At 34.0% G+C, this 14,997-nt stretch overlaps 1 protein-coding gene across 1 annotated transcript in view; it reads left to right on the top strand.

The window, feature by feature from the left end:
* The window catches only part of NLGN1 (neuroligin 1), a 783,716-nt gene that overhangs the window by 251,589 nt on the left and 517,130 nt on the right, over positions 1 to 14,997 (top strand). The window contains exon 3 of the mRNA XM_005675300.3: positions 4,389 to 4,541. Within this exon, the coding sequence (XP_005675357.1) occupies positions 4,389 to 4,541 (153 nt within the window). The remainder of the gene's footprint in view (positions 1 to 4,388; positions 4,542 to 14,997) is intronic.

The following is a 14,997-nucleotide window of genomic DNA, read 5'->3' as shown; positions in this document are numbered from 1 at the left end:
CTGAGCAACCACAGTGAACTAAGCTCTGTAAATGTAAATATATCTCATAGACATAATTTGAAGCATACTTAACATTTCAAATAACCATTAATAATATCCTAAACCCCAACTTAAATTGGCAGGTAGTATTTAGGTTGAGTATTAAGCCAGTCATCCTAAGAGTTACCAAATCAGTAAATATTTTTAAATACTCATAAGTGTAGAGTCCAAGAAATCAATCCAGGTTCTTATTCCTCTGTGTTGTTTGGGTAATTGTTTAGACGATAAGGATAAATTCAAATACCCTCCAGGATAAAAACCTTTGAATAATAACTGAAGTTCATCAAATGAGTAGAGGGCAAAAAATTTCTTGAAATGTCTTTAAATGTATCAGGGAAAGATTTGATTTAGGCAATACCCTCCAATTTTAAATTTGTTAGAGGCCCCCAAATTGTAAATTATGGGAAATTAAAAACTTCATGAGTCCTTTAAGAAAAAAGAAACCAGTAAACATGTTCAAGGAGTTATGTGACTAGTAATTATTCACCAGGACTGTTAAAGGGAATTATGACTTCAAATATTGGTTGTCAGGCAAAAATAAATCCCAGTTGACTGCTCTAGAGCTATTGGCTGGAGAAGGCGGTGGCACCCCACTCCAGTACTCTTGCCTGGAAAATCCCATGGAGGGAGAAGCCTGATGGGCTGCAGTCCATGGGGTCGCGAAGAGTCGGACACGACTGAGCGACTTCACTTTCCCTTTTCACTTTCATGCACTGGAGAAGGAAATGGCCACCCACTCCAGTGTTCTTGGCTGGAGAATCCCAGGGGAGCCTGGTGGGCTGCCGTCTATGGGGTCGCGCAGAGTTGGACACAACTGAAGTGACTTAGCAGCAGAAGCAGCAGCAGCAGCAGAGCTATTGGCACTAGCTAAATTTTTTATTTATCAGAAAGATAAAATAGTTACTAAAATTTGAAATCAAAATACCTATTCAGTTTCCAGTTTGTTAGTTTATAACTTGAAAAAGAAATTTTTTACTGTAAAAATTTTAGAATAAAAATAATCAGCAGTGTATAGTATTTCTTCCCACTTAGTTTAAAGACCTAGATGATTAGCAAAACTTTAAGACATTGTAAATAACAGAAAATATAAGCATACTTTAGGAATATTTGTAGTTTTACTAAACCTGAGCTAGTGTTTTAGTCTCTGAGAGTATTCTGTTGAGTTTAGTGAGGTCAGTAGCAGCTATTCAGGCAAAGTCAGATATCTTAGGTGAAATGCACTTAATTTCAAAGGGAACATATGAGACAAAGTAGAGGGACAATATGGCTCTAATAAATTCATTATAAATTATTACACCTAATATATTTGCACTAAAGACCACATGGCTATTCCAAATTTTATTATTAAAATGATGGCGTTAGTTGATAGTATTCAATAGTAGGTTATCTGGTATATCAATTTCATTTATAGAGTCTAGTTCTTTATAAAATCAAAATTTATATTTATATTACGCTATCTACCTTTATTGTTTTGTTGTTATCTTTATTATAGTTGAACAATTTACTATTTATATTTACATCAGAAAAGACCTGTAGACTATGAAGAAAAGTAAAATCTAAGATGAACCCTATGATAAAATGCTATCAAAAGTAAAGTTTTTAATGAACCACTAAAGGTGAACCACTCTGATAAAGCACTATCAAAAGCTAGCAATTGTTCTATAGTATAAATATGGCATTTCCCAAATTTTATTAGCAGTACTGAGTTTTTATGTACAAGAATGTTGCCTATGTTGGTGATTAATATACTATCTAGCAGTAACTTCAGGGTTATTTCAAGCAAAAATAAATATTGTTTAGAACACAGCATTAGAATGTTATAGAACTTTCTGGAAAAGAACTGCTGGACACATTCAAGTACTTAAGCAAAGTTGAAATCATTGAGAAGTTTGGAAAGACAAATTGGAAATTAGAATCAGCCCAATCAATCAGTAATCCTTTCAAGTCTAATTTTCAAAGAAAACTAGAGAGATGCCGCTTAGAATCCCTCCTAGAGTCTACTGTCATATTTTCAGTGTATTCTGGCACTGTCTACTCCATTCTGCTATATTAGGTGTATATGATGTGGCAGGTCTTCTCAATGTGTGCCTGTATTGTTCTCCAGGTGAACAGAATGGTTCTACCAAGATTTCATTACTGTTCACAGTTGGTGCTTTGTAATTCTATGTAATTTTAATTAAAGAAGAATTCTGAAACAGCCTCCCTCTGTGCTACCTCCAAGCATACAATTAGCAAAGTACAGTGTCTGCTGTGAATAGTCAGTTAATGATTTTGATTTAATAATTTATTATTGCTTCTTCAGTGCCAGCCATACTAGAAAAATAAGCTAAAACTGTGTGCAGTGAACAGGCATTTAAGGAGCAGAGTTTGACAATTTCAGAATTGTTTCTTTCTATAAGCCTAACATCTCTATGAGTTCCCCAAGTCTTACAAATGAATGAATATAATTTTCCCTCTCACGGATTTAAGGAGAAAATACATTTAGGTTTTCTCACTAAATGTAGGGTGTGTCTAGTAGATGGTCTTTATGTCAGAGTATCCTCCTCTCACCACTTAAAAATAAGACACTTCTCAAGTACACATTTGTGCGGAGAAGGAGAGAGTATGATAAACTCATAGTGATATTAGATATTAAGTCAAATTTAAACTAGACATTTAAAAATGTCTCTAAATTCTGCAATTAGCTATTTCTCCAACTTGAAAATCTGGACAAACAAGTTGAGCTACAATTCCTGATTTTAAAATGATTTACATTGAAAAAAATTATTATTACAGTCAAAAAATCAACACATTTCTACTTGTCACCTTTTTAAAAAACAATGTAAAGCAGCCTCTAAATTATCACTAGTTTTTTCAATGAGTTCGTATCATATTAGTCTATTTTGAAAGCTGAAACCTCAATTGTTATGATGTAGGGGATTTGTTTGATAAAATATGTCAAAAGCAAAGAAAAAAGCCATATTAAATGACACTTTATTACTATTAACATTAAAAAAGAAAGATTACACACGGTGTAATTTGGTTTCAATTGTGGATAGAAGAGATCATAGGCTATTATATAATAGTGTTTCAAGTATGTACATATTCATAATCATACAGATATATGTACACATATAATATTTCAATTTATATAACAGTTAAAACCTTGTTAACCAATATGGGGTCCCTGGTTGCTCAGATGGTAAAGTCTGCCTACAATGCAGGAGACCTGAGTTTAATCCCTGGGTCAAGAAGAGCCCCTGGAGAAGAAAATGGCAACCCACTCTAGTATTCTTGCCCGAAAAATAGTATGGACAAAGGAGCTTGGGGGGCTACAGTCCATTGATCAGACAGGTTGAGTGACTTCACTTCCAATGTTAACCAATATACAATTTAGCATTTTTTGTCTCCAGAAATTAGTACTTTTTTATCATTTAAAATTATCCAGTGTTTCCCTTATATATTATTTCTAGACCCTGTTGAAAGCTACATAATCATGGTAAATATCTTAGAAAAGCAAATACATTTGATTAAAATTTAGAACTATAGAAATCACTTCAACTTCACTCTAAACTTTAGAATTGTTCACTTGAACTTAGCTGTATTTTCTCTAATGTCTACATGACAAAATCATAGAGCCAAAGTGTCAGTCGGTTTTCTTCTTTCAAAGGATAAGGATAATTTGAATGAACAGATGACCTGAATGGAACTGAAAAGTATCATTTGAATGAAAGTCCCCTAAATGCAACAAAGATAAAAATATAGATTTTTGCACCCTATTGCCTACAATTCATCTGATAGTACTTGAATAGTTAAATGATATTTCTTTCAAATTCAGTAAAATAATGTTATAATTATGTTCTCAAATTGGAGGATAAGTTATTCAATGTAATTATGATGCATTCAATATGAATCTTTACAATAATTAAGATGGGGAAAAGAGTGTTTTATTCATAATAGCAGCTATAGCATTGTCCTTAGTTTTTGGCTCATAAATTCCATAGGAAGTCTAAACAATTGTTAAAAGAAGTTTTAAGAATCATTATCATTCTATTATTTCTTTAATTCTACTGTCACATCAAAAATCAATTAAAAATAGCACTGAAATTCACACCTACTCTCAATTATTCCAAATTTTGTAATTCAGTTTTATAATATTTAACAAAATTTTAGAAAGAAAACAACAAATATTTATTGCTTTTTTCAGCAATAGATCTTAATACAAGTTGCTTAAGAAACACTTTAACGAAGACAACAATTTAAAGAATTATTTTAAAATCATGCCCTCTTGTTTCTAAATTGGAAAATCTATTCTCTGCTTCATTATGCATGTAGAGGATAAGAACAGTTGCCAATTGTTTGTTTTTCAGATATTCGGGACAGTGGTGGTCCCAAACCAGTGATGGTATACATCCATGGTGGCTCATATATGGAAGGGACTGGAAATTTATATGATGGGAGTGTCTTGGCAAGTTATGGCAATGTGATCGTCATCACAGTCAACTATCGACTTGGGGTACTCGGTAAGAAGTTTCTTGGTTTTTTTTTTCAGCATCATTCCATGAAGATATGATAATTTTGTTTTGACTTGTTTTGTTTTGCCTTGCTTCCTTTCAGTCATTGTTCTATGTTTGCTGATTTTGAAGCAAAATTTTTTTATATTTTCAATTAATTCTATAAATGTCCATATATTACTTGACAAAAGACAGCTAGGGTTAGTTTTGATATTTAATGATAAAAGGTAATGAAATTATTCACATTGTTGAGGAATGCTCTTCTTAGCTTGGCTGTATAGAAATGTGAAAAGTAGCAATGGCAGGGCCTTTCTTAAGAAGAATTAAGTCTCTGGGCAGATTTTTCTCTCTTCTGCATTTCTTTTTTACAATGCTATAAAATTGGCTGAGGTTTGCCAGGAACGTAGAAACTAGTTTATATTCTCTTCAAGAATATGTGTATGGACTAGCTTTGGAAAATGATTGCCTTTGCTGTGTAGGTTTGTTTGTTTTTAGCTTATCACATGCAATTAGAAATATTTTGTTTAGATGTCAGTTGTTGAACTATTTGATTTGCAAAACATTCATTGATTTCACAAAGTGTCAATATGCATGTGAAACAAAATCAAACTGTAGATCTTTTGTTTCTTGAAGAAAATTATACAGCAGTGTTATTATTTAAAATAAATTATCAAGTACCCTGAAATCAGTATAAACTTGCTGTTCTACTTATATGTTTATTTTTTTATAGTATTATCACAATTAAGGAGTAAAAAAATCTGTATCACTTAATAAAACTCCTCTATTTGTGGTGTTTTAAAGATACTTGCTAAGAGTACAATTATTACAAGAAGTCGTTTTTTAAATCTTAATTGATCAAAGTCCTATCTCTTACTATGCACTTAGAAGTTATAATTTCTGTTATTTGGGCACAAAGAGATACTATACTCATTCTTTGCTCTGAAACATTTTGAAAGACAAGTTTGAATTATATTCTCCTTCACAATAATTGTTAATATCATTTATTTTAGCCACATTGGGAATCAGTTTATATTTCTCATCAGTGTTAATTATTATTATTCTAATCTCTTGTATGTAATCATAATCCTATGTTTATGCCAATCTCAAAATATAAAAAGGAATAATTTTTGTCAATCAAGGTTGTGTGTTTTGGGGAAGGGGATGTGTTAGCAAAGCAAAGTGAGACTTGATCTATTTCTAGTGTGCTGTTTTGAATTTGGAGTATGGTGGGTAATATAATAGATACACTCCAGCAATGTAGGTATAAAATATTTCTGTAGCATTGTTCAAATACACATCAGTTCAAGTACCCATCATGTGTAATCATGCATTGCTTCAGATGTTATTATAATTTCACTACATAGGGGTGAATGACCTCACGCCAATGAAAACTCTCCATGTTAGAAGATATATAAAGAGTTGTTACTAATAATCTTCTCAAATTAATCTTAAATATCATAGTGTTGTCATTGGTTTCTTAGACAAGATTTGAATGTGAGAATCTTCACTATCTTTAATGCATGTAACTTTAATTATGGCACTGTTTATAGCTAAATTGTCTTTAATGTTTATTATTCTCATATTTTTCTGAATTTCTTAAATTGAAAATCGATGCAGTGACTAGTTTTCCAATTGAAAATTCAAAATTAGATGCCAAATTATGGTAATAGTGTTTTCAAGGACTTGAACATCTGCATAGTTATATACAGTGATTTTATTTTAAAAAATCTTCTGGCCATACATTATGTTGCCTATGAGTGGTTATATTCACATACAGATCTCATAGAATAACTTGTGCTGTTATGCTAGTACAAGTTTCGCCCATTTTTAAAAATTCATTTGGAACTGATTATGACGTGACTTTGATCTTTGTTTGTATCCTCTTTAAATTCGTATTCTAAATGATTGGATTTCAGGACAAAAGATTCACCAGTTAAAAAATGAAGAACTTGATCTGTATAATGGCAGGCAGTGTTCGGTTGATAATGGATAATTTTTCCAGTGTTAAATATTTGTTCTGACTCTGCTACATTTAGGATTTAAAATTTAGTGGGCTCCTTTGTTCCTCTAAGAGACATCATACCCTAATGTTTATCTGCCCTTTATAGATCTCCTCTCAACATGATAAAGTACTAAACTTTGTTAGTGAAACATTTTTAGGGGCGTTTTGGAACCTTAGCTCTAGAACTGATATTTTCTGGTCACTTCCTAAAATATATGTTGGGCCTTAGAAAAAGTATTTAAGTGAATTAATTCATGAAGAGTATATTATCAAAACATTTGCTTCAGCATACTTCGCATGTGTGTTATACCACAACCAGATCAACAGCTGATCTACCAGGGGGGCTGCAACAGTACGGACTGTAGGGTTTTAGCTGTTGTTAATACTTTGTCTAACAATAACAAGGTAAGCCAAGTTTTCTTGGGTGTGGGATCCAAAAGTATTGCTATTTAGTTGGCTCTTGGGAGAGTTTGGGACTTTAAGTAGAAAATAAAATTTGATCACATGTCAGAATATATCTTGAGCTGTGTTTTGATTTCAAGTTTTGGTGTTATGGAAATGAATTTTGGGGTCCAATGTATACATTGGCTAATTATGAGACTTGATCTCAGGTGATTGACAAAAAATATCAAGTTGCCTGAAACAGGTAATGTAATTAGTTTTGCTTTGAATTTGCCAGCCCAAAGGAAAACTATTACAAGTTTGTTTTAGCAAAAAGTAAAATGTGGTAATGTTTCAGTCAAAAATTTCATACAGATATCTAGCAGCCAAGTTCGCAGTTTAAAGTATTTTATATTAAAAAAGATATTTAGTTTGTTGCAAAGTAGAATTAGCATAGAAGGAAAAAAAATACCTCCAATGATAGCATTGTTTCCCAACCAAGACCCTGTCCTCGTTTTCTTTGAAATGGTAATGCAGACTATCTCTATCATTGCATTGAAAATGCTATATTGGTGGTGATAAGAAAACTATAATAAGGTTGAAGAAAAAAAGCCTAGTGTATAGAGGATTCTGCCTGCTAACCTACTTCCTCAGGTTCTCTTAAAGTTCTCCACAACAGCATCTTATTCAGTGTCACATTCTTTTAGTAAAAATTTAGACTTTAGTTATATACGTTCTTTGTCCTCATTTTAACTCTTTGTCCTCTGTTACCTAATACATATTATATAAATTGCTCTTTAAAATGTTTTTAAAATAATTATTAATAGTTACTTTTAGTGTTCTATCAATAGTATATGGTTAAAAAATCAGAATAAAAATTATAATGTTGGAAACAGTGAGAAATGCTTTGGTTAAGTGGTCTTAAGAGAGGAAAGTAGTATTAAATAATTTTTTATTTTACATAGGATAAGTATATGTACTTATGGACAAGCATCGAAAGAGAATATGAAAGAAATTCTTCTGTATAAAGAGGAGATATGCAATAATTTTTGAAAATAGAAACCATCCAAATATATTTTCAAATCTTAAAAATGGAAGCATACATTAACTAATTTAGTGTTAAAAATGTGTTTCAGCCCCCTCTCTAAATTTAGAATAAATTTATTGTTTTTTAGAGAAAAATAATTTAAAAATTATCTCTGTGGAGATCTTAGACAAATATAAGATTTTTATTTGATGGAAATATAATAAGATAGTTTTATTTTGATATGGATATTTTAGAGGCAATTATGCATTCATAATTCAAACACGTGATTTATTTTAGAAAAAATTCTCTTAAATATTTCAGAGCTACTGATAATTCTGGACATTTGGCAACCTCTTAGTAAAGGGTCTAATTAAATATTTTGCTTAGTAATCTAATGTCTCTACTACCCATCTATGGAAAAAATAATTAAGTGCTAGTTCATTTACCAGCTATATTTGAAGAAGTATATTTAGCTAACTTTATAATGTCATGTAAGACTAAGTCAATTAAAACAAACTTTTATTAACATTACTGAATATAAATTTTAATGAACACCTAAGTTGATATTTATTCTATTGTTGTGAGACCTGTTAATTCTTATAAGTATAATGTCTATGCAATAATAATGCTTCAAGTATTATGAGACAAATGAAAGAAATAAATATAAATTTGGAGTTGTTGGTCATCAAATATATAACACTTGTTTCTAGCACTGTATATCTTCTAAGAAGTATAAGAATAGTACAATCCTTGTCTTTAAAGGGTTTTCAATCTATTCGAGGGAGGAAATAGGCAATCAATAAAGAATATTGATATTCTACTTCATATTTTATAATAACGTATATTTATTAATTGATTTGTATGTACATGGTCACTTGATATATAAAAACTCAGAACAACAAAGAAAGAAAACATAGAATATCAGATGGATCAACATGATACCGTGATGAGATTCTTATTTGAATCTGAGAAGTTTAGCAGATATGCTAAAGTGTAGGTAATGATCATGATTTAAAAAGAAAAATATATTCATTTAAGTGACTCAATGTTTTGTCATTATTTTTTGCATTTTTAAAATTTGTTTGACTCTGAAGCCTGAAAGAAACAAACTCTAAATATGACCTTATATTTTTGATATATATATAATATAATAAAATATTATATATTATGATACTAATATCACACTGTCATCCAAATGTGTTATTAATAGGTAGAAGAGGGAATCAATCTGTCCTTGAAGAGTGAAAGATATTTTCATGGACTTGGTAGTATTTGAGCAAAACTGTGAAGGATGAGATTAAATGAAGAAAGAAGGACATTCTTTTTATTTGTATTTGTTTATACTCTTTCTCCTTCAAAAAATTGGAAGCAATTTGTGACAAACACACACATGTACATAGGTTGATAAAACCATACTGAATATGAATGCATATATTATAGAGAAAAGATTCAGAAATTTAGGCTTTGAAAATATACTGGGATTGAGCATAAATATATATTCCAGTTGCTTAGAGGCAAAGTAAAAAGGATAATGGATTGAATCTCATAATTTTTATTATGAGATAAAGGAAACGTGTATATCAGAAAAATACACAGAAGTTGTTTTTACAGTATACTACAGAGAAATTTATCATGAGTTGTATGTAATTGGAATACTAAAAAAAAAAAATAGGAATCCTGTGATAGTCTTTATGCCATTAGAAGACATAGAAATATTCTCAGCATATGTTTATATGCTAACCCTCTGTGAAAGCCAAAGACATCGTGATAAATGTCCACAACTTTTATAGTGTCATTTTAGCAAAGAACTAACCAAATGCAGTTCAAGTAAGACATTTGGTGGTTTCACATTTAATAGACTAGAACTAAAAACCAATATAAAGCAATGATAGTTAACTTGGTCCATAGATTTCTTCTCTCAAATACCAGTTGTGCTAACTGAGTTTTAATAGGGGCTGGATGGTAATCAATTTTAGTTTGAGTGCTTAAATGATCTCCTGAAGTAGAGATATTGTTTGTCCTTTGGAAAAAAAGAAACTTTAGATAGATAGGAGCTTTAGAGGTTGTCAGTTCCATTGGTCATCTCTCTATGGCACAGGACACAGTTAGCTAGTCCCTTTCGTGTATGCTTGTTTGCGTGATGCCAGAATTTCCTCCTGCCTAACTATCTGCTCCTTCTCAGCTCCTTTTGCTCTTTCCTACCCTGATACCTAAATATCGAAGTGCTGCTATGCAGATGTGTTGGCTCCCTTCCTTACCATGTCTCCATAGGGGAATTTATTCATTGTTCTCGGTTCCGTTCAGTCGCTCAGTCGTGTCCAGCTCTTTGTGACCCCATGAATCGCAGCACACCAGGCCTCCCTGTCCATCACCAAGTCCCTGAGTCCTCCTCAGACAGTCATTTTGCTTTTTTGCATTTCTTTTTCTTGGGGATGGTCTTGATTCCTGTCTCCTGTACAGTGTCTCGAACCTCCATCCGTAGTTCATCAGGCTCTCTGTCTATCAGATCTAGTCCCTTAAATCTATTTCTCACTTCCACTGTATAGTCATAAAGGGTTTGATTTAGGTCATACCTGAATGGTCTAGTGGTTTTCTCCACTTTCTTCAGTTTAAGTCTGAATTTGGCAATAAGGAGTTCATGATCTGAGCCGCAATCAGCTCCTGGTCTTGGTTTTGCTAACTGTATGGAGCTTCTCCATCTTTGGCTACAAAGAATATAATCAGTCTGATTTCAGTGTTGACCATGTGGTGATGTCCATGTGTAGAGTCTTCTCTTGTGTTGTTGGAAGAGGGTGTTTGCTATGACCTGTGCGTTCTCTTGGCAAAACTCTATTAACTTTGCCCTGCCTCATTCCGTACTCCAAGGTCAAATTTGCCTGTTTCTCCAGGTGTTTCTTGTGATTCTAAATACCATCTATAAATAGTGACTTCCAAACTGCATCTTTAGGACTGACTGTTCCTCAAAGCATCAGACTTATGTACTTCCACCCACTGAGATTTCTAACAATTAATGAAAATCTCCAACTTAATAGCTGAAATATATTGATTTTCTCAGGTCTGCATATTTGTCTTTTACATCTAGGTTATAGTAATTATTGCAGCAACAGTAATAACAATCACAGTCACATTCATTGAAAAATTCCAAAAGCTATTTTGGGCAGTTTGCATAGATCACTTTTTATTTTGGCTCCCCATTGGATAATCCAAGGATTTGATTATTAAATTCCCATAATAACCTTATGAGGTAGGATTGTTATTTTCCTGATTTTATAAATGCAGAAAAAAAATGAGTAGAGAGGTTAAGTAACTAGTTCATACTCATACAGGTCAAAGAGTGTTAAGTGGTAGAACCAGGATTCTAGCCCAGATGGTCTTCTCTTGAGCACAACCCCGCATGGATGGCATTGATACTGCCATCCATCTGGACAAGCAAAGAAAACCTCTGCAGACTTTTGCCAATTTGTCTTTTCTTTAGGCTGAACCTCCAATTCATCAACTTCTCTCAGTGACTTGTTCCAACATACATCCTGGATCTGTCTCCTTTCCATTTCTCCCTTTGCCAAACTAAGCCAGTTCTCCTTGAGACTCTTATATTATTTATCTCTTTCACTTTTGCTCCCTACCTATAATCCATTCTCCACACAGCAAAATCAAATTATCTTTTTAAGCCATAAATTATACCAGCTCACTTTTCTGCTTAATACCCTCCACTGGCTTCCCCACTGTTCACTGAGAATAGAATACAAACTCTGTCCCTGCTCTGTCTCACAGAACCCTGTGTGAAGAAGTATATGTATCACTTAGTATCTGTACTTCTTGTATATGTATCCCTTAATTTGTCTCAAAATGCTCTTCCTCTCTATGCCAATCACATTTTGTTCTTCTTACACACCAAACTCATCCCATTTTAGGGATATTATACTTGCTGTTCCCTCTGCATCAGATCTTTATGGGGCCAGTTGCTTATTCTGATTTGGTTTAAAATGTCTTCTTCTTGGAGAGACTGTCCATGTTTATCCAGTCTAAAAAGAGTCAGCATGTTACAAGTCACCTACCTTTTAAAATTCTCTCTATTGCATTGATCAATCATACCCAAGTGAGTGAATGAATGAAACAGTCACTAAATCATGTCCGACTCTTGTGACCTCATGGGCTGTAGCCCACCAGGCTCTTCTGTCCATGGGATTTTCCAGTCAAGAATACTAAAGTGGGTAGCCATTTCCCTCCCCAGGGGATCTTCCCGACCCAGGAGTCCAACCTGGGTCTTCTGCACCGCAGACAGATTCTTTACTGACTGAGCTAATAGGGAAGCCCATACCCAGTTACTTCCTATTTATATTTGAATTTTAATTTTTTTTTTTACTTTCTAGCACTCTGAAATCTCTTTAGGCTACTTTTAGTCCCCATGTGCTGTGTACTCTGTTGCTTCAGTCATGTCCAAACCTTTACTCCTCTGTCCTTGGGATTCTCCAGGCAAGAATACTTGTTAGGACCAAACAAGCGCCATGACAGGCTTCAGGGGGCCAAGGTAGGCCTAAGTCTCCTTTACAGAGGGGCTGAGTTATTGCCAAGGAGGAGCTGAGATCATCCTCCGCTGGCACCAGAACTCGACCAATCAGTATGCTCCCCGTAGCCTGGTCTGTGCCAATCAGGACAGGGATAGAAATCTCCTAAGAAAGCCCGCGCAGGCGAAAATCTAGCCAATTAGTAGATGCAAAGAAACCCTTGTAACCAATCCAACCTTGCCAATTCCCTGTCTTTGTCCTAAACCTGTAAATACTACTGTAATACAGGGATCGGGGCTCTGGCCTTATTCCACTGTGTTGGATGTAGCCAGGGCCCTGGCTCGAGCTAGTAATAAATTCCCTTTTGCGTTTGCATTGCCTTGGATGTCTTGTTCTCTCAGCTGTGGGGACTTGGACTGCGGGCATAACATACTGGAGTGGACTGCCATGACCTCCTTCAGGGGATCTTCCTGACCCGTAGATCGAACCTACGTCTCCTGCGTCTCCTGCATTGCAGGTGGATATTTTTACCCAGTGAGCCACCTGGGGATCCTGTTTTAATCCCTGGCACATGGTATTTTCTCAGAAAAGATTTGTTAAATAAATGTAAAGTGGATCTGAAGAGTCAATAAGTGGTGATCTGATGTGGTCATGGGGTGGGGGAGGCCAAGTTTGAGGCAGAGAGAAGAGTCTGAGTGAAATCCAGAGGAAGAGAGAGGCTTCATATATTAAAAGATATGAGCAAGGCTAGCAGGAATGCTTTGAGTAAGGGGTGAGCAGTGTCAAAAAAAGGCTAAATACAGGCAGCAGGTCACGCAGCATTTCATTAAAGATTTAGGACTTCCAATAACAATGAGAAACAATGATAGGGCATTGAGCAGATAGGTGATTAGATTTGCATTTAAAAAACTGTGTTGAGTAGGCCTAGACCCTGATCAAATTTGACATTCTGTTATAGATACAAAAAAAAAAGAACAACCATGTCTTGTGCCTCATTAAAGTGACATGCTTGGTAAATTCTGTGAATGAGACAGATATTTTGCTCATAAAGGATTGACGCACAAACTGAGTGCTGCCTGACTCAGGTGAGTATGGGAATTTGTCTTTTATATGAAGAGCATCACGGGGTTTGCTGCTTTTGCCTCCGTTTTTTGATAATGGGAAGAATCAAGTCATCATTATGGAGAATTCTACTGAATTCCTGCTTTGAGGAATATGAATTAATATGATCGATATTATTCCAGAGACTGGCCTGTACAAGAAAATGCAATAAATTATTGGGTTGGCCAAAACATTTGTTCAGATTTTCCCCTAAGATGTTTATGGAAAAACCTGAAAGAATTTTTTTCCCAAGCCAATATTGTCTTCTTATTTAAGTTTCTGTGTTGTTAATATGACCTCATTGAAGCTCTTGGTTGTCCTAAAAAAGAGATGTAAAAAAAAATTCCGTGACAAGGTTGGAAGCATGTGGTTTATGATTTCATTAAAACCAGTGATTTGGAATAAGACCTTAGAACATAGAAGAAACATTTCCCTCATTTCTAGTTACAGTGGTCTGCGACTAGAATTGGACTACTATTTTCTGGTACTCACAAGGATTGCAACTCACTAGTCCATAAACAAAAAGATAGTGAGTTTCCTTTTCAGACCAGAGACCATAATCTTAACTCAGTTATTGACTTATTCCATGAACATTATTCCATGAACTTAATTCCATGAACTTATTCCATGAACATAAGTTACGGCCCACTATCAGTTCCTCGTTGTTGGGGGTCTGTGTTACATTGTTAGAAAAAGTCAGACTGAAACCTTCCTTTCTAAACCTCACAGTGAGTAAAAAGAATGCCATTAAACAAATAAAACTATTAGCACAAATTTTGTTGAGTTGTATTTCCAAAAAGAATAGGCTGTTGAAAAAAAAAAAGTTTGTGGTAAAATGTAGACTGAAGGATTCTGGAAAGGCCTCTATGCTAGTACAGTTGTAGCTTTTGGTTTGTGTTTCTCTCCATGTATTTTCAAAGTTAAATATTGGAAGATAGATAAATATTTTGAAGTAATTTTAAAAGAGGTAAGATAATTAGAAGCAAAAGAAGTCCTTTGAACAAGCAGCTAGGTTAAAAATACAAAAATCCAAACAAACAAACAGATCACCCACAATTAATCAGGCAAAGTTCTCTATCAGAATTGAGTGAGCAAAATTGGTTTGTGAAATGCAAATATACCAGGAAAGAATACCACCGGAGGGACTAGCCCTTAGCTACTGAATCCTTAGAGAGCGGGACACTGTTCTTTTCAGAGACAGTTCAAGTGTCCTCCTTCATCAGCCTTATATCCCTGAGATAGTCTATGCAAAGTACTAAGGCAGTCCCATTATTGTTTTTTATTATTATTATTATTAAATGGAATGTGCTCTTTTTTTCATCCAGTATCAGTTTGTTTTTTTTTTTTCTCTTTGTTCCAAGCAAATAACTTGGTCTTGGATTTTGCTTTGGGGTTTAGTTTGCTAAAGGAGCAAATGATCCTTTCCTTGCTCTGAAGAGTCCTCAGTAT

The sequence above is a fragment of the Capra hircus genome, chromosome 1, assembly GCF_001704415.2.
Source record: "Capra hircus breed San Clemente chromosome 1, ASM170441v1, whole genome shotgun sequence".
Classification (NCBI taxonomy): domain Eukaryota; kingdom Metazoa; phylum Chordata; class Mammalia; order Artiodactyla; family Bovidae; genus Capra; species Capra hircus.
Note: the sequence above shows the minus strand (reverse complement) of the source record. Positions and strands in the feature narration are given on the sequence as shown.